Source organism: Serinus canaria (assembly GCF_022539315.1).
Source record: "Serinus canaria isolate serCan28SL12 chromosome 7 unlocalized genomic scaffold, serCan2020 HiC_scaffold_29, whole genome shotgun sequence".
Classification (NCBI taxonomy): Eukaryota; Metazoa; Chordata; class Aves; order Passeriformes; family Fringillidae; genus Serinus; species Serinus canaria.
In genome coordinates, this window is record NW_026108147.1 from 2,625,129 (window position 1) to 2,648,898 (window position 23,770).

Sequence of the window (23,770 nt, forward strand, 5' to 3'; positions counted from 1 at the left end):
AGCCAGATGGAGTTTTCATGTGATGCTTTATTGGGTGCAGAGAATGCCAGGGACTGGAGCAGTACAGTGCGTGTGCAGCCCAGGGGAGGGGGCTCAGCAATCCTGACAGGACCTGGCCTGTTCTGCCTTTGCAAAGGCTGCACAGGTCCTGGCAGAGCAAGCAAAGGGACTTCACTGCTGGCTTGGTTCACTCTCATCCAAAGGGTTGCAAGGAGCATTGTTTACCTCCCTCCCCACCATGAGGTAGAAGGACAGGAGACAAGAAAGGGGCCTGTGCCTTTAACACCCAGGCTTAGACCCAGCTGGTGCCTGTCTCCTGCTGGGTTTTGAAGCTTTGGAAACATTGAAATTCACAGGTTTGGACCCTAATTCTGGCATCTCAGCCACTGAAAGCTTATTGAATTCTAGCTCTGGAGCCAGCTCTAGCTCAGCTCATGTGCAAAGCAGGGGCTGTTTGCCTTTCCCTCCCTTCCCCTGATGCCCCAAAGCAAGCCTGTGCCTCCTGCCCATGCCATACCTACCACTGTCTGTGCTCTAGGGGGGCAGGGGTGCAGCTGGAAGCCTTTCATTAACAAACTGCTCTACCAATATTCTCTCCAGGTTTACTTCACTCTTCTTGGGGATGTTTGTTCCATCTCGTGTTACTCCAGCTCTGAATCATCCCGCTCAGAGTTATCCACCTCAGAATAATCCAGCTGAGAATAATCATCTTCATCCTAAATTCCATGGCAGCAAAGAGAATCACTTAAACTATATGTCTGGTTTGTAAATCTTTTTATTAAAAGAGTTGGTTTTTTTTTTTTCCTCTTCCACAGTAGTAAAGCTTTGGCACTTACAGTATAAAAATAATCACTGATCATAATTACACCAAATTCCTCTTTTGTCAACTGCATACTAAGTGTCTTCCATACATTTTATTCCCATATAAAAACACTTGAAGGTCAGGGGAACAAAACTGATAAATAACAGTATGAGATATAAAGATACAGCTAGAAAAATACTAGGATCATCAAGAAAGAATTAGGACTGTGCATATTTTAAATATCACAGTGATTGGATTTGCTGTTCCTATCTTATTGCTGGCTGCACGCTTATGTGAAAGCAGAAGTGTTTGGTGGACTTTCCTATCCCTAAACCTCAGTATTGCTGTACTCAAATGTTCTTGCATAGCACGGGAACCTTGAATTTCTACACCCTCCCTCCCCATCAGTATTTTGATTCCCCCACCAAATTTGTGATTCACAACCTCTCCTCCTCCTCCCCCTTGTTTTTTTTTTTTTTTCCTTGCCCTCTTTAAATTTGAAAATATTGACTGGAATTGAACCCTTTGAGCAAAACCAAGACAATCACTATCAATCATGAGAAAAGTCTGAAACACTCCAAGAGTGGCGCTTGGAGAAGCTGTGAGTTGAGCTTAAGCTGGGAAAATGGCTCCAGAGCAGGGGGCCATTCTCACTGGATGCACTTGTGCTAGCATCACTCCAGTTTGGATGGTAATCGTGGCACAGAGGGGTTTACACTTTGGTTTGTCTGTTGCCATGGCCGCAAGCAGTCTCGCTGGATGTTACTTTCCCCGTGGCTGTTGTGTGTCTGCCTGTACATCTAGGGGCATGAAACACTCAATGGGGCAGTTGACGTTCTGTCAGGAGGGAAGGAAGGAAATCAAATCAGTTAGAGCTCTGTCCTGGCTGTGCTTTGTGCTGGGAGCTGCCTGGGGCTGTTTCCCAGCACCAAGCACACAGCTGGAAACCACTCCATGCACTACTGCCTCACAGCATGCATCGAGGCCCTGCTGGGACTGTGTGTGTGGGGGTGAGCTCAAGCAGGTGTGTGTGTCCTGGGGGCTGCCATGCACTACTGGGGGAGCACCAACCCGCAGCTGCTCCAGCCCTGCAGCGACCCCGCCGCCTGTGCCACACTCACGGGGCAGAGAAGGAAAGCTGTACTCACAGTGTTGGTGGCCTGGTGGTACCTCTGTGTGAACTGGGTGTAGGTGTGGCCAGCAGAGCCTTCGGGGGCCACCTCCACGCTGGGCCTGCGGCAGTTGTCACAGCGCCAGCCCTGGGGGACAAACAGAGCTGTCAGTGCCTGGCCAAGGAGCTGCCAGGGCTCACAGAACCCAGCGCCTAAAGCTCATCCCATCCCACTCCCCTGCTGTGAGCAGGGACATCTTCCACCATCCCAGGCTGCTCCAAGCCCCATTCAACCTGGCCTCAGACATTTCCAGGGATTCAGGGGTACCCACACCTTCTCTGGGCACCCTGTGCCAGGGCCTCAGCACCCTCACAGGGAAGAATTCCTTCCTGATATCCAAACTACATCATCATTCATACATGAGGCAAGAGCCACCAGCACCAATGAGGCTGCTCCTGTCTTACACCAGACAGGCACCAATGCAAGTACTGCAGCTCTCCTAATTACTTTTCTCTTTATTTGGGCCCTTTCACAACCTGAAACCCAGGAGTCTGCTAAGTGCAGCCCAGCACAGCCTCCCCTGTGTCCAACACAACACCTCCCTCCTGCTTACCTGCTGTCCTCCATAGCAAGTGCAGGAGCAGATGGCCCCAAAGTACTCCTTCTGCCACTGCTCCCCAACGTGGTACATCTTGCCATCGTCATAGCACGTGGTCTCATCTGTGGAGGCACAGGCAGAGCTCAGCTGCAGGGCCTGGGCTTGGCTTTAGGCAGTCCCAAAGCAGCCTGGAGAGCAGCAGGGGAACCCCTGGGGAATTGTGCTCCCCTTGTCTAAGCAGAGCCTCCCTGGCTGGCAGGGACATCAGACATGTTCACAGCTCTCCAGACACTTTAACCTACAGCAGGGGGGCATTCTCCTGACATGAGCAATGCAGTTTGAGTCACAGTGTGAAGCCAGAGGAGCCTGAGGCAGCAGGCCCTGCAGGACAGCCCAGCTGGAGCAATCCACCCCTCTGAGACAGTGACATGTCCCTGGTGTGCAGCTCCAGGGCCAGAGGCACACAGGTGCTCAGTGTGCTGTGACCTGAGCTAACAAAAGGTTTTCTTTTCAAGCTCAGGAATGTGAGATTTATGCCTTCATCTCTTGTGAGAACAGCCTGAAGCTGTCACCAGACACACAGAGAATCTGCTTGTTCCCCTGGCAGGAGAGAGCTGAGATGCTGAGACTTGCTGCAGGAGAGCTCAGACTAAGACACTTACGAGGTTCACACTTGAATTCTCCTTTTCCATTCCCAAGGCAGGTGCAGCTCATCATCTGGCCATTCTCCCCTTGCCTGTCCCACTTCTCCCCAATCTTGTAGTTAACTCCATTGTCGTGGCACCACTCTGGAGAAGGCAGGGGAACAAGAATCAGGAGTTATCCCACATACAGCAGGAGGAAAAGAGCTTGGCATTGTCTCAGGAAAGGCAGGAGAAAGAATCTTCTCAGCTCATCTAAGTCCCAAGGAGGAAATGGGTTCATCTCCTGCAGTTTTTAACTGCTGAAGGCTGTTTCAGCTCTGGAAAATGTGTAGAGGCTCTTGGGAAAAAAGTAGGATGTGACAAAGAGTGGGGAGAGGAGGTTTGGTTCACAGGAGATGAAAAGAAATGAAGAGGAATTTAATAGGTGTGGGGCAGGAAAGGAGAGAAAAATATTTAAATGCTCTTTTTTGTGCAAATACCCAGCATAAAATTTACCACAATCTCACAAGACACCAGGGGTAAGCCATGTGTATCAAATAATGAAATATAAATATTAATCCTGTAAAATAAGCATCTTTTCCTGTAAAATTAAGTGTCTTTACATAGACTCCTCTGAATCTATGCAAATTGCAGAAATACTCTCTCTGCTGAGCTTATTCCTCAATTTAAAAGCCTAATTTCAATTAGCTGGGTATGCATTGTGTTAAACTGCTCAATCACAGACTTTTGTTCCATTCTCTTGTGTCAAGTTGGATTTTTTTTCCCCATGTAAACCACACAGTTCTGCATAGAATAAAACTTAATGCCCTGGGCAGAAGTGTTAGAAAAATTAGAAAACTGGTTTTGCAAGCTGCTTTGCAAAGGCTGCCTGCAATGCAAACCAGATTTATTGTAATACCCACTGAAATCCACACTTTCCCATATTACCTCCACATGTCTGGCAAGGTAAAAAAAGTCTCTTATCAATACCATACTGATTGGTGCTGATGGCAATTCTAGATTAGCTGCAAAGCTCAGAGGTAACCAAAGTTTTCCATCACTTCCCATGATGCAAAACAATGCTTTGGTCTAAGGATTTCAGACCCTGCCTTCATTTGCATCATGTTTGGATCAGGCTGAGTCTGTCAAACATGGCATTGCTGCTGGGGGAGAGTGGGGATAGGGATGGTTAAGAGCAAGCTACTCACTAGAAGAGTCACATCTGAAATGGCCACTGCCAAAGCCTAAACACTGGCACCAGAGCTTAAAGCCAGTTTCAGATAAGCGCTCCCATTCCTCGCCAATGGAATAGAAGGAGCCAGTGTAAGTATCAAAGCAGGTGTCCTCAGCTGGCTGGTTTAATCCTTCAGACACTGCAACAGAAAGAGGAGAAACAGGCATCACACACAGCAATGGGAGCTGCTGACAGACAGACTGATTTTCAGTGAACACACACGTTTTTCTTCTTGTAATATCCTGGCAGTAATGGAGTTACCCCATGGGCATTTACTTGATGGTTGTCAGCAGCCCAGCTCCCTGAGATTTATTTTCCATTTGCATGTGTCAGAACAGTTGAATGATAAAAAAATCTGACATGAAGGCTATTTTCATTTTGATTTGCCAATTTTCAAGCAAGTGTGAGTTTCTGCATTTGCTGCTGGTGAGCAACAACCTGACTCTTGCCTGTTTTTAGGAGAAAATGTGCTGTAAGATGCTAAGGAACAGCAGGGGGTTGGTAGCTGCATGTGCACCTTCTTGGGGTGCTGCAGGTTCTGTGTCATGGCAGGGGATGGGAGAAGGAGAGCAGACCCTGTTGCTGGGCAGAGTGATTGGTCACCTTAGGTGTGTGCCTTGGCTGGTGGGTGCATTACAACCACCAGTTCTGGGTGTGATGATCAGGGTCAGGAGCTCATGGTCCAGTCCATGACAGATACAAGACTTCCTTTAAGCACAGCAAATACCAGATCTGCCTTGGGGTGTGTCTGCAGCCTCAAACAAACTCTCTGTGCTTGCACAGCAGCTCAGGACAGCTCTCATCCCACCACCAGTGTGTGTCAGTTATCAAAAACCAGAGGACCTCACAAATCACTTGTCCCAGTGTCCTGCTATGAACTGTCCTTATCAGAAGTTTCCTTTCTGAACTTTTGTCAAGCTTGGGCACCAGGTAGATGATCCTGAGTGAGGGGAATGAGGCAGGGGCTGCACAGGTCCAGCCAGGCTCCCTAAGGCTGTTCCTTACCAGTATTGCCAACTGTGACCACCTCCTCCAGCACCTTCTGTCTCCGGTGGTCCTTCAGGGCTTCCACTATGATGTTGTAGGTGGCCCCTCTTGTGAGACCCTTGAGAGTGGCACTAGAGGAAGTGCCAGGAACCCTGAACTGCAACAAGAGACAATGCCAAGTCACCAGAAAGGTGGTAACACCCTTTATTACCTCTCTCATAGGATAGACAGGGTGTTTAGGATGACCCCTTGCTCTGTACCATGATGTAACTCCCCTTAGATACTCTGAGAACTTCAGACAACACCAAGTTAGACTTGGCTACTCTGGACTATGGATCACAAGGGGTTAATTTTGTCATTTCAAGGAAACCAAGTAGCTTGGAGAAGCAGCACCTCAATCTCTGAAACTCCCCCTCAGCTTGCTGCCCCCTTCCCTGGTGAAACATCACTGCTGACAGCATTTCCAGGTTTCTGGTTTTGCAGTTTTACCCTGTAGCCTTTTCCATAAAGGAGATGAGGAGGATTTCACCCACCCTGTTCTCAGCTACATGTTAAACAGACTAATTAGGCTAATTCCTGCCACTCTCTCTCTCAGAATCTCTGCTGGTCAGAGTGACTCAGATATGTACAAGCCTTTTTTCCCATCTGGCGGTCGAAGGAGGAGTCAGAATTTTATAGATAAGAAACTACAATAAACAACCTTGAGAAAGAATTCCTCTGTTCTCATTCTCCAACCCACTGAGGTCAGTCTGGCAGGTCAGTCAGAGGCACACTGGCCACCCTTGGGGTGGTGTTAGCTTTTTATACTAAAAACTACATGTACTTTATTTACCATAACTTCCCAATACCTATCACCTATGTTAGACAGTGAGCTTCTACTTTAAACAATCCAGAAGTGCCACCATTAAAGCAGAAGATGGAGGACAAGAAGAACGAGAAAGGCTGGACAAGCCCAGATTCTTCCATCTTGCCTCCTGAACCCCCATTCTAAAAACCCCAAAAAATCTATTTTTCACCCTGTGATAAATTCACTATCATTCTACTTAAACTTTCATGGCTTGTAAATCCTCATATAAGGTTGGTAATTTTTTTTCATGGGTCAAGATCAAAGGCACAGGGCTCTGTGCCAAGGTCTCTGAGCCCCCTGACAGGGTCTCGAGTCCTCCAGGGCAGCCAGAGGAATTTTTTGGGTTCCAACATCCCTTAGCACAGCAAAGACACTGAGAGCCCCAGCTGAGGCTACACCACCCCCATGCTGAGACATCCTGTTACCTGCAGAGTGTCCTCATCCTGGCTGACAGGCTGGCAGGAGATGATGTACTCAGAGCTCTCCAGCAGGGGCCTCCAGGAGATGGTGGTGTGGGACAGAGCCTCCTGGCTGTCGTTGCGCCGGGGCCCGTGCGGGTACGAGGGCTCCACCACGATGGGCACTTGGTAGCCTGGCACCTCGATGGCCTCATCCACGCTGGGCAGCACCTGCCTGGAGCCTGGCCTGAGGGGAGTGGCTGTGGTGGGCCCGGGCCGCCGGTAGCCGTGCTCCTCGAAGAAGACTTGCTGCCCCTGGTGTCCCACAGTCTGAGGGTGCCCAGAGGAGCCTGGAAGTTGGATACCGTTGCCATTGTCATACCTGTTGTTGGTGAGGTAAGGGGTCCCCTCGTCAATGGAAGGCACGTCCAGGATGTCAGGCTGGTTGGGGTGTGGTCTGCTGATCAGCGTGGGGAGCTCATCTGGCAAAGAAAGGTTAGAGGTCATCAAGCAAAGCAACAAATCAAACAGCTGTAATTACACCACCCCAAGCATCAAGTATTAACAATTGCCCCAAGGTGCAACACACTTTTTATGACCTTGCACTGACTGTAAAGATAATTTTTCTCTCTGCATCTTTCACACATAGGCATAAGAAGTGTGTTGGTGTGAAATTTTCATACAGCTCAGTGACACCTTTGAACACTGCAACCCAAAGAAGCCACCACCACTGCTCAAACTTGAGAAGGAACAATTACAAGAGAGAGTTGCAGGTTATCATTTTAAGAGGAATCACTGGTGAGCAGGAAGAAACTTGCTGCTTGATCACATTTGGATGTCCAGCTGGGATTTTGCTTGCTATAGGTCAGGCTTGTACTGTGAAAGTTGCAAAATAAAGAGGAATGCAACAAGCAACAAATTGAATGGATTCTGCATTTGACACCATCAAGTGTTAGTCATGTTAACCCTGATTTAATTATCCATTAGGTACCCAAGCAACAATCCAGCATCAAGCACACTGTTCTGTTGCTAGTGTTCAAACACAGGTAAGTGTTATTAATATAAATTTGGAAGTGTACCTCCTGCATCCTTAGAAAGGAAAACCTCCTTACAAAGCCTATTTGACTCAAAGAAAAGGTGTGTGTGAATGGGATATTTTAAAAAACATTATTTCAGTCCTCCACAAGTGTCCTTCAATGTCTTTCACACTGTGAAAGCTCTCTCCTGTTGGCACACAACAATCCAGAGCTTTGTTTTACCTGTCCTTTTCCTGCCAACCAGTGGTTCACTCTTCTGACTGTTCTTCACAGCAATGATGTAGATGATGTATTCAGTGCCAGGTTCCAAACCTAGGGAGGGAGGAAGAACAATTTTAGACTTATGAGTTGCTTTTCTCTTATGATTATGTGTAAGAACTAAGGCAGAATGAGAGGTAGGTATGGTTACAGTATCAGGAATGTGCCTTTCACACCCCAGGTTTTCAGGACAGTGCAGAGTTCAGCCTCCTGTTCCTCAGAGCAAGTCTGCAGTCTGACCACGTCAGCTGAGATCATGGGCTCAAATATAAGGGATATTTAGCACATGTGACTGGAGGGTGCCAGAATTATGGGCTTTTTTGGAAGGACAGTTGTGGTGACAGTGGAAACAAACACCAGGCTGTTCAAATGTGGTTGCTCTGATCAGTGAAGTGCAATGTGTTTGTAGGACAGGTGTGCTTCTCTAGTACTGGAAACTACAATGAAGGAACACAATTTTCTACCTATTAGCTAATCATCAATTATAATCACATTCCATAATTAGGCCTTCCCCCTCCCTCTCTCTCAAAATTCAAGGGTTTGAGGTGAAGAGCTCCCAGGCAGAGCAGAGTTACCAGTAATGGTAGCCTCGGTGGTGCCAGGCCGGGGCCGAGGCAGCACCTCCTTGACAGGTGAGCCAGGTTTCTCATATCTGATGATGTAGCCCGTGATCTTGGCTCGGGGAGGCTGCCAGGTGGCCAGCAGGGAGTTGCTCGTGGTTGTGAGGAAGCGCAGGTTAGAAGGAGCATCGATAGCTGGGTGGAAACAAAAGGGTTTAACAAGTCAAATACAGAAAAACCCAACATATTGTTCACCTGAGCTACAGCTGCTTGACACTCTTCTCAAAGCTACTGCCAGGGAATATTAAATGTGATCAGATACAGACAACTCCTAACTGGCCAGATGTGATTACTGTGTGTTAAAGATGAGCAAAAAGGTCAGACAGGATCATTACCAGTGGAGGCATCCAGTACCACCGGGGAGCTGCGTGCATTCTCGTTCAGAGTGTACAGGTAGATCTTGTAGTCAGTGCCAGGCTGCAAGCCTAAAATCAAGTTGAAACATAAATGTTAGCTAAGGAAAGGAAGCCACCTAAGATGGCCAAAGAAGGTCTTTCAATAACCTCTTCTTGGAGCCTAGTCTTGATGCCTCAGATATTTTTTGCAACCTTTTGCTCCTGTAGTATTTTTCATCAAGGATATTCAATCCCAAAACAAGAACCCAGTGTACTTTCTGGTATGACCCTGGAGCTGCAGAAGCCCTCACTTACCAGTGATGGTGTAACTCCTGAGCTCAGGGCTGATGGTCCTCTGAATGGGGTTCTGGCCACCTGCAGGGACAGCTTCCACCAGGAAGCCAGTGATGGTCTCAGTCTTGGTCCTCCAGGTAATGGTGATGGTGGTCTCGGTGACATCTGTCACCCGGGGCCTGCGAGGGGGACTCACATCTGCACACAAGGGACAGGGTGAGGTCAGTACAGGGGGGACTGGCAATCTCACCAGGGATGGAGCTTTGGACAGAGCCCCACTCTGGACACAGAGCAGGCTCCTGGCCTCTGCACCCACACAGCCCCAAGTGATCATCTGGGGAGGGTCACCACTTACTTTCAAGGGTGGTGACCACCCCCTGGGCTGGTCTGCTGGTCAGGGAGTCCTTCAGGGCATACACACTCACTTCATACTTGGTTGCTACCTAGAATGGACAGAGTTGTACCATGTTAAGAGAAGGACCCAGCACGGGGAGAAATATTCCTGCCCTCAGTCAGGGTTTGGTGGAGCCATCTTTCACAGCCACCACTTACTGAAATATGAAACCTTAAAATAAATTGGGGAAGGACTGATGGGATAATTCTAATTATTTCCAGCTGGAATAAAAGAGTAGGCATAGACCCTGACACACTGCACATGTGCACACTCAGGAGCAGAAGAAATTCTAGAAGAAGCTTATTTATCACCCCTCATTTTAGAATCTGTGCTTTAAAGCTGATTCTTCAGAGAAACTCTAATTTCCCTCCTATTTTTCCCCAGGGTTAATGGATGCCATTTGCTATGATAAAGAATAAAATAATGTGAATAAAAGATAACTGTGAATGTAACAGCATGGGGGGTTTTGTCCTTGGCTGCATCAGACCATGGGTCCACTTAGATTAGTATGTTTTTTAAGGCTCATTTTTGAAAAGTATTCATAAAACTCCTTAAAAACAGATCAGTAGCTTTTTAAGATTGCAGGAACCATAAAAGCAGTTATTTTCAGCCTTCTCCAGTTCAGGAACTCCTGAAATGCTTCCAGGGGAGAAGATGGCTATATAGCAAATTTAAGCCTAAGTCACAAAAGACTTGTATTTTTAAGGTATATTTTGCAGATGTCTTAAAAATAGGCAATAGACTGCCAGAGCTCCCATATCACAGCTTGAAATCTCTGCATCAGATCACTTTATCTGACCTCTTTTGTGAAAGATGAGTAAAAGCATTTTGCTGGGTTACTTTTGATTGTGAACCTGGTAATTTACATTTGATTAGGCATCCAGTCTCCCTGTGCTAGATGAGGAAGGGGGTAGAATGCAGCCTCAGCAGGCCAATCACTTGCCTTTTAAAAAAACTACAGTGCTGAGTAGCTGCAGGCTGACTTGCCATGAGCTTCAGAGCCAGACCCTTAGAAGCTGTAATGATCTACTCCAACTGAAGCTCCTGACACAGGAATCTGAAATTTCTCCCAAAATTCCTTCCCACAACACAAAGAAAAAAGTTACCATCAAGCCAGACACGACTGCAGATGTGCTGTCTGGAGAAAGGTTGATTTCTTTCATAGGACCAGTCTTTTCTTTGGGGTTCACTCTGACTCTGTAGCCAGTGAGGCGAACGTTGGGAGCATTCCAGTTGATGGTGAGACTGGTGGGAGTCACCTGAGTAAACTTCAGGTTGGTTGGAGGTGGAATTGCTGCAAAAATCCAGACAGGCACATGGTTACTTTAAAAAAAGACAGTTGGATAGGACAGCATTCTCTCCTGAACATGAGACAGGTTTAGGCCAGCAAAGTGGAGTGCCTTGTGCAAACCCAGGCATAAAACACCCTGGGAAGGGGACCTGTTGTTCAGGAGGAGATCCTCAAATCTACAGAAACACTTTTCAGCAGAAATAAGGAGGTATCAATGCTTCAACCCTCAAGTTAAGTGAGTAATGACATTTGCTGTGATATAAGGTAAATGCTTGGGAAGGTGCTTAAATCCCTAGCAGGCCAGCCTGTTTTAATTATTCTACCAGTCTCTGCTTTTCATCACACAGCTCATGGTTTAGTCCTGCTCCACTTGCCCCAGTCTGTTCATTTCCAAAATACCATGGATGATTTACAGAAGTAAGTAGGAAGCAGGCTCAGGAATTGCAGAGAAGATATAAAAATACTGCAAAATGGAGAGGGGAAGCATTTTACAGCCACTTACACAGCGAGCAAGGCAATGGAAAAGCAGAGCTGTGGTGGCCATAAGGCTCATCACACAAGGGCCTGTTCAGGAGCTAACACATCCACTATCCTGGCACACAAATTCTTTCCCAAAAAAGGAATGTCCATTGAAATATTCTCTTGCCTTACTGTTGGTAAGCCTGGGGCTGTAAACAGAGCAAAGATACACCTTAGCATAGTGCCCACTATGGCACATTGCTATCAATGCTTTTTAGTTTTACAAAGTGGAAATACAGGATAATTATTCCTTCTGGCTTAGCTCAGAGCTCAATCTAAAGCCCATGAGAGTCAATGGAAAGTCTAGAATTATTTCAAATCCACTTTTGAACAGCCCTCAAAAGGTAAACCACAGAGGGTGGGTTTGAAAAAGTATTATATTTGCATTTCTGGCAGGTAGTCAGCCAGCTGTTCCATCATTACATCACTTTGCCTCAGTTTAGCAAAGCAGATCTGAACACTAGGACCCACTGAATTTATTCCACCCCTGGAATTAAAGTGCCAACTTTTCAGCCACAAATGAATGGGAATAAGACCTTATTACACAGGTGCTATCTGTCTTTGTAATAAAGTCACATCTGGTAGCGCTGGAAGCTTGCAATGGATTCCATATTGCTGGAAGCAACATTAAGCTAATTCCTTGCGGTAATTTTCCTTTCTCATCAAGGAATTTTCAATGCATGGAATTGCATCTGGATCAGCCTGGCACAGAAGGGACTCTCCTGTGGAGATGATGAGGTGCAGGGTGTGGGCATGCAGTGGGCTGTGGTCCCGAGGGCAGTGCCAGTGAGGGATCTGCAGGCTCTGTGAGACCTGAGGGTTCAGCAATCTGCCAGCCCTTCCTGCTGATCTTTGGCTCCAACAGCAAGGTCCCTGGGGCATGAAAGCTGCCCTCATCTCTCCTGTTGGTCACTACCTGTGTTTGAGGTGCCCCATACCTTAAAGGCAAGACAAGAACGTTGTGAGAACGCTCACCATGGATCAAGCTCCATGACCAGGGACAGGACACCACTGGACACCCCTCCCTCCTTTCACTCAGGAGGAGATCCTGCAATCCTGCTCTCTTGCCTGCCTTCCCTGATGTGTATGCAGGCTGACTCTGCTCCAGGCAGCTCTCTGGCCCCAGCTAAGCCATCCCTCAGGAGCAATCCCATCCCCTGAACTGCCCCACTTGGAGCACCAGTTGCACAGAAGCACACTTTACCCCTCGGGGCAGAACCCACTGCTGCCATGGCCTGCTGGGGGTGGTGGGAGCTGTACCTGTGGACTGGGTCCCAGTGAGGGGCAGGCTCTCCATGTCATCGTAAATGGCAACGATATTGATAGTGTACTCAGAACCTGGCCTGAGGCCATGCAGCTCAGCAGTGTCTTCTTCGCCCCCTGGGGCCGGCAATAGCTCATGGATTCCATCCTCAGGGCTTGAGTAGGTCACCCTGTACCTGGTGACTTGCCCCTGAGGGCTTTCCCAAGCAATTTTGATGGAATCAACATCCACCTCAGTGAATGTTAGTCCTTTAGGGCGGTCAATGTCTGTTAGGCAAATTAACGGGAAGAGGTTAAGTGATAAAAAGCAGGTTGTGGGTGAGGAAAATATAAAGCATTTTGATTACATGCAAAGCAGTTTTCAGTCTGCTGTGGCAAGGGGGGCACTGGATTCTCCTCTGTGCTGCACCTTGCACACATGCTTACATCCCTAAGCCTGAGTTTGCAGGCGCCAAGCAGCAGGAAAGCAATCTTGGCTTTGCTGAGACCAAAAGGACCTGCATTACCACCTTCAAAGCAGCCAGGACACCAATCCTCACCTATTTTTGAGTCCCCTTGGCACCAAAACCCCTTTCACACAAGCCCAGTAGCATTAAGCTACCTTAAAAGGGGACAAGAGAAAAAAAGAAATGGGAATGCTAAGACCCATTTCTTCCATGTAAATGGTTGGTGGTGCCAAAGGCAGCCAGAGAACCCACCTGGCTCTGTAAGTTTGGGTTCATGCTGCACTTGCTGTTCACTACTGTGAGCCGCTGTGCTAAGTGCCAGTCCAAGGAGAATCCATCCCACTATTTTCTTTCATAAATTAATATCCAATTAACATACTCATCAAGAAAGCAAAATTACTCAGCATATTATATTGTAGAATCAGTTAGAAACAAACTTTTCAGCTTTGTATTGAGTGCACAGGGAATGTCCACAGGTGCAACTGGGTGATATGCACACCTCCCAATTAAACCAATCACAGGATTTCCTGGCAAGGTGGGAGCTCAGAGCAGGGGAAGTGAGCCTTGCTCCTCAGAAGTCTGGAGTGGTTATCACAGAAATACATCCATCTGCTACACAAAATGGGAGGATCTAGCATGTGATTCTTATATTGGATCAAAACCATGATTTTCTAGAAAGTTTCATCTTTTTCATTTGCCATGTTGCATTAGTCCTCATTTTTCTGCATTTTCTAGTTGGCAAAGGTGATTTTTGTCCAGGAATTTGTTGGTTTGAATGTGGACTCTACACTCATCTCTGCAAAGCTCTGGAGAAGCTCCTGCTGTCTGCAGCGTTTGGGGCTGAGTCATGGTTTTGAATACAAGCTTGAGCAGGGAAGTAAGAATCACACAAATCCCTACCCCAGAGGTATCCCTCAAAAGCACTTTGCCTCAAACACATCCCTGGGTTACAAGGTCCCTCTTCTGTCCCTCCTGTGACCTAGCAGGACTGTTGTTTTCTACACAGCACCTCAATCCTGGATTTATTTTTTTTTTTTTGCAGAGCTTCATCCCAAGTATAACCTAAGTGGTTTCCCTTACTCCCTCACACAGGGCAAATGCTCCCAAGCCCAGTCCAGTCCCTTAACAGCAATCACCTTTGCCACCTAGCTCCACACAAAGATTTTGCCACATTTTATCCACTGATTGGCTGATGACAAATGAAACCCCAAAAGGCTTTGTAGCTTTAGTGAAAGAAAATAAGAAGCGCAGCACTTTGAGGGTGTGGGAAATTGCATTTTGGCAGTGTTTGAGGCAGAGGGACTGCATTTTTGCCAGCATCTGCAGCTTAGGTGCATGGTACTTCTCACAGGGCAGACCAGCTCACACTCTCCTGGAGACCAGGCCCCTGGCTTTTGCTTTCCCTGGAAATGTGGTGGTAGGTTCAGAGATCAATAGAAAACATGTGTTTGTTCCTGTGAAGTGAAATACGTACTGGTGACAGCTGTCTGAACCAAGGGCTGGCTCTCCCCGTTCTGATTCTGAGCAAAGACACTGACCAAGTACTCCACTGTGGGCTGCAGACCTTCAATAGTGACTTGAGTTTGATCTGGCAGGAAAGAACACAATCAGTCAGAATGAGGCCAGCTTTGTGCTGTTCTAAGTAGCCTTGAATGAACGGCCTGTCTAAGCCATACATGAATAAATGTTATTAAAACAAGGTGGGAGTGACAAATTAAATTTGCCTTTAAATTGCACCATGCTTCTCTGGCAGTGCACAACTGCCATTTGTACCTGCTCCAAGGCTCCACAGCTGAAAGGGCAGGTTAGCACAGTGGGTAGAACAAGGCACAGGGAGACCAGCTTTCATCATTTTTTAGGATAAGACTGACCATCAGCTCAGCTGCATCACAAGCATGCCCAAGTGCTCTGCTGATCCCACAACATGCAGTTTTCCTGAGAGCTGACTTGGCAGGTTTCACAGGTACTACACTACAAACCTGCAGAGTATGTGACTGAACCCATGCCATGACCAAGGGTCACATTATGTGACTTCCAGAAGGATTTCAGAGCAAGTTTTGCTGGATGCTAGAAGATCCAATGGTATTTCTTTGAAATGCAGGTGCTTTTTATGCACACTGAGGCTGCCAAGAACAAACTTCTGCAGTACAGCAGTGTCAAAGAAATATGAAGCTTTTGGGGCAAAAATCTGCCTGGATGAGACAGATGCAGCAGGATTTTAGTGGTCACATCTTGCATTCTTTACAGATCCAGCGAAGGATGACATGACTCTTACCTGCAGGGACATTTTTTGTTTTTGAGGGCCCATGTCCATTCTTGGGATTAGCAGTCACCCGATACCCTGTGACTGGGGATGTTGAAGGGAGCCATCTGATGCTGATACTGTTGTCCTGGACATCAGTGACTTGCATCTGGGACGGTGTGTCTATTTCTGGGCAACAAAAATAATTTTTCTGAGTATGTTGGTACAGGAAACCCTCCCTCCACTTTCATGTCCAGGTTGAATTTTATTGTGCACTGATTGGAAGAGAAAACACAGGTTGCTATTTATTTTCCTGCCATGCCAGAGCAAAAAAGCCTTAACCATGACATGAGGGTGAGTGATCTCATATTAATGTTAATTGAGGATTTTTGTTGTTTTAAAGGCTGCTTAATGCCTTTATCTGCAGCTACAGCAGGAGTAGGATTCAGCTATATCCAAATCAGGAGTGAGACAGCATTAGAAAGTTAGGTCTCCTCAGGATCACAATCTGACTGTGATGCACTGGAGTTAAGCCAGCAGTGACCCCACATTATGAGAGCCCAACAGGATTAGGATTTCCACTCTGCAGCGAGCAGCTGAGCACTGCTTTTATCCCCATCTGGACTCCACAGGGTTTTCCTTCTCCAGGTCCACAGACCCCTTCTGTGGCACCAAGATACACAGCTCCACTGAAACTGATGGCCCTAAAGCCCATGGCTTCTAAAAGAAACCAGGGATCAGCAATACACATTTATGGGGAAAAGCCAACACAAAGCTGTGAGGTTTTTGCCTTGATTGGTTCAATCAGGTCTCACCTGTCCTGTAGGTGACAGTGACTGGCTTGCTGCTGGCAGGGCTGTCTCCACGGCCAGTCACAGCATACACAGTGATGGTGTATTCAACACCAGGCTTGATGCCAGTGATGGTGGCAGTAGACACGGTGCCAGGCACTGTGAACTCCTGTACTGGGCTGCTTCCACCTAGCAAGAGGTTAAGAAAGAAATGGGATGGACCTGTAAAGCATGCATTTAAAATCTCTACCAAAACCAGGACAGTCCTACATGCATCAGGCTGAAGACAGGACCCTGTTGATTTCAGTGGTTGTTGGGTCAAAATGGTTTTGAGGAAAAGAATGAAACATGTACATAGAACCACTTCTAAAATTACTGGAATACTCTAGATAATCTTTCTTTTGGGTAGACAAAATATGATTTGCTCTTTTTAAAAAATACACCTATGTGTCTGCTACAGCCTTTGCTGTTTGCTTTCTAATGGCCTGAGAACAGAGTTTCTGGTCTGTGACCAGCTGTAGCAGCCTGCCCTCACCTGTTTCACCATAAGTGATCCTGTAGTATCTGACTGTCACTGCAGGAGCATCCCAGGAGATCTTGAGGCTGGTTGGGCTGGTAGGGGTGACTTCCAGGTCCCTTGGAACATCAGACACTAGAAAAACAGAGAATTGAGAAGGAATTTAAACACAGTTGTACATCAGCTACACACTCCACTTACACTGTGCTCCTCTGCTACTCATCTGTCTGTCCTTTGGCTCAGAGCCCACTCCTCTCCAAAGAGATGAGTGGTTAAAAACCATATGGCACTGGACTGGATTTAATGAAAATAGTTCTGCTGGCCCTAGAAACATCTGAAAGCAGCATGGGTCCTCTCAGGTTCTCTAGCTGGTCAGAGTGACCCCGAGGAAATTTTAAAAGTCTCTTTTCCCAGCCCAGTGCTCGAAGAAGGAGTCAGAGCTCTTCAGTTCCTGGTCTCAAGGTTGTTCATTGTTTCTTATCTATAAAATTCTTTCTCCTGTCCAGCCAAGGTTTGCTCAGCAAGACAGTCAGAAGCACTCTGCCTGCCCTTGGGGTGGTGTTATCTTTTTATACTAAAAACTAGATGTACAATATTTACAATTACTTTCCAATACCTATCACCTATGTTAGACAGTGAGCTTCTACCCTAAACCAATCTAAAAGTGCCACCATCACAGCAGAAGATGGAGGCCAAGAAGGAGAAAGGCTGGACAAGCCCAGATTCCTCCATCTTGCCCCCTGAACCCCCATTCCAAAAACCTCATAAATCTATTTTTTCACCCTGTGATAATTTCATTATCATTCTACTTAAACTTTTGTGGCTTGTAATTCTTCATATAAGGTTGGTAATTGTTTTTTCCAAGGGCTAAATCAAAGGCACAGGGGTTTTGGGCTCTGTGCCAAGGTCTCTGAGCCCCCTGGGGCAGGGGCTCAAGTCCTCCAGGGCAGCCAGAGGGATTTCCTGGGTTCCAACAGGGTCCTCCCATCTTTTCCTAAATCAGACCCTACCTCAGCACGCAGGCATTTCCTCATGAGTGAAGCTGGCAGGGGAGATGTGGTTTAACAGCAAGAACTTTGCTAGAGGACACTCCAAATCCAGCATTCCTTGCAGGCTCACCTGTTGTCTGCTGGCCAAACAAGGGCAGGCTCTCCTCCCTGCCGTTGACAGCGATGATGCTGACCACATACTCAGTGCCTGGCAGCAGGTTGGTGAGGGTGATGGAGTTCCTGGAGGGGGGCACCCTCTCCTCCTTGGGCCGGCCCCCGCCCTGCTCGGGCTGGTAGCGGATCCTGTAGCCAGTGATGGTGGCACGGGGAGCGATCCAGTGCACCGTGAAGGAGTTCGCCGTTATATCCGAGAAGTCCAGGCCAGTGGGGGAATCCAGGCCTGGGTGTTTCAAGAGACACAAGGGTGAGCTGAATCAAACTGCTTGGCATTATCAAAGGGAAAAAAAAAAAAGTAATTAAGTCCCACTAATGACTTCTTAAGGGATGGCATTAGGCACACGTGCAGCCAAGTACCTGTTTTCTGGATTCCATACAAAGGTGCACTCTCATGCTGCTCAGAAACGCTGTAGACTCTCACCAGATATTCAGTGCCAGGGAGCAGGTCTGGGGAGTTGAAGAACAGGAATTTGGGCAAATGTTTCTTTGCTAACATCAAGATGTTAATCAACCTACACAATTTTAACTGTGTTTCTTAGGAGACAATCAGGTGTTGCTTGATGGAAGATCTGAGCTTCCAGGACAATCAAAAGTTTAAATCAGTTATTTTTGTGGCATTATGGTTCCTTGCAGTGCTTTAGCCTGAATGAGCATGATATCCTATATCACTGCTTCATCAGTTTGTGGAGATTGACTAGAAGCTATTACCTTTTTACAGGGTCCATTCTAGTTATCTACTAGTTTACCTATGCACCAGGCCAAAGCTTTAGCTGATATAAGCTGAAATAGGGCCAAAGATTTCCAACAGTTGTTCCAACTCAGACAAGCTCTAGATTTAGTTTTTTATTCTGAAAACAGGGCTTGTCTTTCACTTAACCAACCAGATTCTCAGATTAAAAAAAAAAAAAAAAAAACAAAACCAAAAAAACACAACTATAAATACAACACAGCCTTTGCCCCAAAAATTAATGTCAGCTTTTGGAAAATGGCAGCCCCATTTTGCTGCCATGTCCTGTAAGGTTCCAAAACAGGATGTGCTTTCTGGTCTGAGCATACAGAGTCAAAGGAGCAATGGCCTTTTTGCATATTCTGATCCCCTCCTGAACCTCTGCACTGCAAGTCCTTGACATTACTGGCAAACCAGGTGAACAACACGTATTTACTGTTAATACCTAACCAGGCTGCAAATCAATGCAATTGCCTCACAGCCTGATTCATCACTGTCCTTGGATTGATAGGAAAAATCTTGCCTGTGGTTTGGCTTTAACTTGGGTAAAGCTAGAGGCCAAATCCCATTTGGAGTGAGTTTCTATGAGGCTGCTTGCAACATCACTTTAGATCAGCTGAGAATTTGGCCAGCCACACTTAATTTTTTTTTTTGCTTCATCTTGTGCCACATGGACCTTCTCACCCTCTACAACTACTTGAAAGGAGAATGTAGTAAGGTGGGGATCAGTCTTTTCTCCCAGGTAACAAGACCTGAAGCTGCAGATTGAGGCTGGATATCAGGAAAAATTTCTCCACTGAAAGGTCGGTCAGGAGAGGAGTCACCATCCCTGGAAGTGTTCAGGTGGTGTGTGGGGATTTGCACTTGGTGGTGCTGGGTTGATGACTCAATGACCATGGAGGTCTTCTCTTATGATTTTATGATGAGGGGCTTCTCATGTTGGTTTGATTTATGCAGGTAACCCACTCACTTGTTAGGATGACCATGTTGTCTGAGGGTGAGACTGTGACCTCTGCAACATCTTCCTCCTTCTTGGCGGGGGAGTAGCGCACCAGGAACCCGCTCAGCACGATGGAGGTCGGGGCAGTCCAAGTCACCCTCATGGTGTCAGGCCCCACGTTGGTGAAGCGCAGGTCAGTGGGAGGAGGCACAGCTACACAGCAAAGAACAAACTCACCTCAGCTCTCAGATTCATATTGATCAAGAGGTCTGCTCAGGGAAATCAACCACCAGAGAAAGTATCTCATGCACAACTGACTATGGCATCAGACTCATGCAAACAGACTTCTAATCTACATTTGGTTCTACTACAGTTAAAAGAAAAATGTGTCTGCACTACTGTCAGGCTGCTTTAACCTCTTGGCAATTCCTGATATGTTAAATGTACCCCGAGGGGCTAATTTAAAAACAAGGTAGCAAGTTTCACCGATGTGCTTCTAGCAGCTGGATTTTGTATTACAGATGTGGTGCCAAGAGAGGTTTAAAGTTGCCATACAGCAGCTTACAGATGGAAAAGTAATCTCATCTAGGATCCATACATGCACACAAAGGAGAGGAGAGGGTATATCACTAATTTCCTATGACTCTACTTCTACTCATGTTGAAGGATTTACAGCCTCAGGACTTTCAAACCCAACAGGATGTCATGCAAGAACCAGTTTCCAGCTCTCCTTCAGCTCATGCACTATTGAAACCCTTGATGGTGTGGCACGGCTGTCACTGGCATGTACTCAGGGAGTGGTGTCCATCTGCATCCTTTGGGGCATTGTGGAAAGAGTGGGGCCACCATGGAAATGGGCTGCTGGAAGCTCAAACAGCTGTCAAGGCTGGAGGGTGTCTACTGATCTGCTCCACCCTTTAGCACTCCTCTTTTGAAGAATCACAGTTTTAAAGTTTGGCAAGCATACAGCTCATGTTTCAGGCTCTTGATTCCAACTGGATCCTGGAAATCTGAACAGCAGAAGGTGAATGAGCCTGGCAAGTCTGCAGTCATTCACGGTATTAAAATGCCTCCAATTCAAAAATGAGCAGTGCCATATCCATCCCCAGCTGCCACCTGGGGAAAGGAGCCAGCTGGGTCTGTCTGGCTTCCCCGCAGCGAGGGGCTCAATTCCTCTTTGGACAAAGCCCCAACACCCTGACAGCCAGTGACAGCCAGTGACAGCATCCACGTCACAAAACACAGAAGTTTTCAAAATTCACCCGTTTGCTGTGTCAGAGTGGTAGGGGCGCTCTCTCCGCCATTAATGAGTGTGATTACACTGATGTCGTAATCAATGCCCGGCTCCAAGCCTGTCACTGTGTAGTATCCTACTGAGGAGTCCACAAAATCTTCAAAAATAGGGACACTTTCTCCTGCTGCAACTACTGTGATGCGGTACCCAATAATGGTGGAGGCATTTAACGGGGTCCACCTCAGGCCGATGCTCGAGTCAGTTATGTCAACAAAGCTTAGGTCAGTGAGCTGGGGCACCTCTAATGAGTTAAAGAGCAAATGGGAGAGGCAGAGACACACGGAGGCAAAAGAAAGACAAGGGAGAAAAAAGCAGTGTTCATCACTATTAACATTGACAGAACTTGAAGCAATTGCGGTGATATGCACAATTTCTTTTAGGGTTTGGGGGAAAAGGATGGATTTTGGTGGGGTGGGTTTTGTTGAGTTCTTGCTTTTGTTGTTTTCAGTTTGTTTTGTTAGATTTACCCTTCAATGCAATCTCCAGCTGCTTCCCTGGGCAGACAGAAGCTGAAACCCCGATCCCCTCAGAAGCTGAAACCCCAGTTCTCTTAAGATGTAAAATTTCCAAATTTCCTACACGAGGCACTTAACTTGCACCAAATTTACTTTGAGCAATGTAAGTAAATTTTCTGACAAAAACAGAAGCAGAAAAAACACAGCCCTTTTTTCTTTCTACAGATAAATTACAAGAGAGCAAAGTTTACTAAAGTGCAAATAAAACAACACTGTTGATTGACCCTCTAAAACTCTTGTTTTGCTCAAATGGTGAATCTAACTTTTATCACTGGGATCATAAAAATATCAACTCGCTTGAAGAGGCTAAATCACACCCTCGGCTGCTGAGAACCTTCACAAAGTTCCAGGCTAGATCATCCTATCTGAACTATTTACACTGCACTCGGAAAAAATCCTCCAATCCCTGCAATGGCTTGAGGATCTGGCCCAGAATTCCTTAAGTTCTACTTACTAACTAACTGCTGCAATATATGTGCTAAAAACAGATGATGTGAAACAGCAAGTAACAGAACACTCCCTTGGAAACATGGAAATGGTTAAAAATGACCTTTAGATGGTATTAATTTTCTCAGAGTGACAACATCCCCGAATTCAGAGGTTATGCCCAGCATATGATGTGCCCAAGAGCCTGACATACATGGCTAAAATTGTTCAAAATCTCAAGTTTTAGCCCCTGAATAAGAATGCCCTTTAATGAACTTTAAGATGCTGCCTAAATTTCTGTAGGGAAATCAAGCCCAGCTGTGACTGTTTTCCCTACTGATATTATTATTTGCAAAGGTGCTCATTTCCTGCATGTTAGGACCAGCAGAATTGGGCAGGGAATGGGGAACTTTAGATGCATCTTTAATTGACAATGGCCAAACCTTCAGTAGCTCAAGTCAATAAACTGGTATTGACTGAAGGCACAAGATTTGGCTGTGTAAGTTTATCAGGGTGATCCTGAAACCAGCAGAAATTAATGGATGCTCTTCCTCACTCAGGATCAGACATCAGTGAGTCAAAGATGCAGGACTCTGTATCCATTCTGTTCATTACAAGTTAGTTTGAAAAGAAATTAAGGGACAGAAATATTGTTTTAATAATAGTGGTTTTGTTCTATTTTGATGTCCTTCTTGGAAAACACTCATTTTACAGAATAGGTGCCAAAAAAAAGCTAGTTTTCTGTAAAATAATTGTTTATCCACATGGAATGCATGTACCATATCACCTTTAAAGAGTGGTAAAAGCCAGACACATACATTCTTAGCTTTCCCCCTCCAGAAGATGGTGAAGGGCTAAAGCTATTACTGCATAACTATGCAGCATCACAGTATTAGTTCACCCCAGGGAGCACAAAGCACTTCAGTGAAGCACAGAAATTTTAAAGCAGTGTTACAAGAGCAAGCAAACACAGTAGCTGGCATCATCTCAGAGCAGAAACAAAAACAAACTAAGGCCTCACAAAGGAAAACTAAATGCAACCATTTGGGGAAATGCATATTAATTCTGCTACTGTGGCTACAAAGGCAGTTTCTGAAGTCCCCACAGATGAGTCATGTGAGGTGGCACACACCACACTGTGCCTTCAAGTGCTATAGTGATGGACCTTTCCATCTTGGCTTTCCTCTCCACTGTGCTCAAGTGATCTTCTGCCACTACTGCTGCCAGAATTTCCCACTCATACCTCTGTTCACCTACTTCCTGTTCCCACCAGCTGTGCTCCAGATGCTGGGGCACTTCAGGGCTCAGTTAAATCCCTGGCACTGCTGCCCAGCTCGGTGTACTCCTACAGCAGATCCATGTGCTGACCACCAGCCTGTGAAGCACAACACAAGCTGCCCATGCAGAGAAGTGCACAGGTGTGAGAAGTTCTGTCACAGGCTGGAATGTGGCTATTCTGCTTCTTGAAACTAAATGTGAAGTTTAAGCCCTCTACCAGCAGACTGATACAAGTTCTGCACTATAGAGCTCTCAGGCTCAGCCATTTGAGCTTGGGCAGCTGAAATTGCTGCTCATCCTTTCGTTACCTGGTGTGATGGTTTCTGAGATGGGCACACTCTCCTGGTCATCCTTGACAGAGTAGACACTGACATTGTACTCCACGCCAGGGTTGAGGTTCTCAAAGGTGCAGGTGGTCTGATCTGCACCCACCACCTCCTCCAGGGTAGAGCCCTGCTGCCCATCCGTGGGAGCAGTGGTCACACGGTACCCAGTGATGCCTGAAATACAGAAGCCACTGTCAGGAGTTTCCTGATGGATCCACTTACATCAGTCCTCAGTGCAACAGCTGAAGCAAACATGTGACATTTTACAAGTGATTTTGCCACCCTGGGCCCAGAAGGAAAGAGGCTGCTTTGTCAAGCACCCCAAAATGAGCTTCCCAGCAGCTAGCCCTGCCACCCTGACAGCATTTCTGTTCCCTTTGAGACCTCACCAAACTGAAAATCTCAGGAGTTTTGAGAGGAACTTCTCTCAGGACTCTGTCAGGAAAAGATTCAGCGACCAACAGAGGTTTTTGAAAACTTTCAACTTTTA

At 46.6% G+C, this 23,770-nt stretch overlaps 2 protein-coding genes across 9 annotated transcripts in view; one reads left to right on the plus strand and one right to left on the minus strand.

Moving 5' to 3' along the window:
- The window catches only part of UBE2F (ubiquitin conjugating enzyme E2 F (putative)), a 337,630-nt gene that overhangs the window by 48,789 nt on the left and 265,071 nt on the right, over positions 1-23,770 (plus strand). The window lies entirely within an intron of this gene.
- FN1 (fibronectin 1) overlaps positions 10-23,770 on the minus strand; it is a 52,977-nt gene continuing 29,216 nt past the window's right edge. Inside the window, exons 24-47 of one of the 7 annotated variants that reach the window (XM_030230653.2) lie at positions 23,263-23,454; positions 20,704-20,976; positions 19,472-19,654; positions 18,132-18,221; positions 17,728-17,997; positions 16,627-16,743; positions 16,116-16,280; positions 15,334-15,489; positions 14,533-14,646; positions 12,610-12,879; positions 10,646-10,833; positions 9,501-9,588; positions 9,167-9,343; positions 8,852-8,941; positions 8,472-8,651; positions 7,861-7,950; positions 6,984-7,083; positions 6,629-6,848; positions 5,375-5,513; positions 4,344-4,508; positions 3,175-3,300; positions 2,528-2,634; positions 1,951-2,061; positions 758-1,639 (exon numbers count right to left, since the gene is read on the minus strand). In XM_030230653.2, the coding sequence (XP_030086513.1) occupies positions 1,565-1,639; positions 1,951-2,061; positions 2,528-2,634; positions 3,175-3,300; positions 4,344-4,508; positions 5,375-5,513; positions 6,629-6,848; positions 6,984-7,083; positions 7,861-7,950; positions 8,472-8,651; positions 8,852-8,941; positions 9,167-9,343; positions 9,501-9,588; positions 10,646-10,833; positions 12,610-12,879; positions 14,533-14,646; positions 15,334-15,489; positions 16,116-16,280; positions 16,627-16,743; positions 17,728-17,997; positions 18,132-18,221; positions 19,472-19,654; positions 20,704-20,976; positions 23,263-23,454 (3,686 nt within the window). In that variant the 3' untranslated portion in view covers positions 758-1,564. Of the gene's footprint in view, positions 717-757; positions 1,640-1,950; positions 2,062-2,527; positions 2,635-3,174; positions 3,301-4,343; positions 4,509-5,374; positions 5,514-6,628; positions 7,084-7,860; positions 7,951-8,471; positions 8,652-8,851; positions 8,942-9,166; positions 9,344-9,500; positions 9,589-10,645; positions 10,834-12,609; positions 12,880-14,532; positions 14,647-15,333; positions 15,490-16,115; positions 16,281-16,626; positions 16,744-17,727; positions 17,998-18,131; positions 18,222-19,471; positions 19,655-20,703; positions 20,977-23,262; positions 23,455-23,770 lie in introns of those variants that run through there. The other 6 variants (XM_030230651.2, XM_030230652.2, XM_030230650.2 and 3 more) reach the window with 6 other exon arrangements.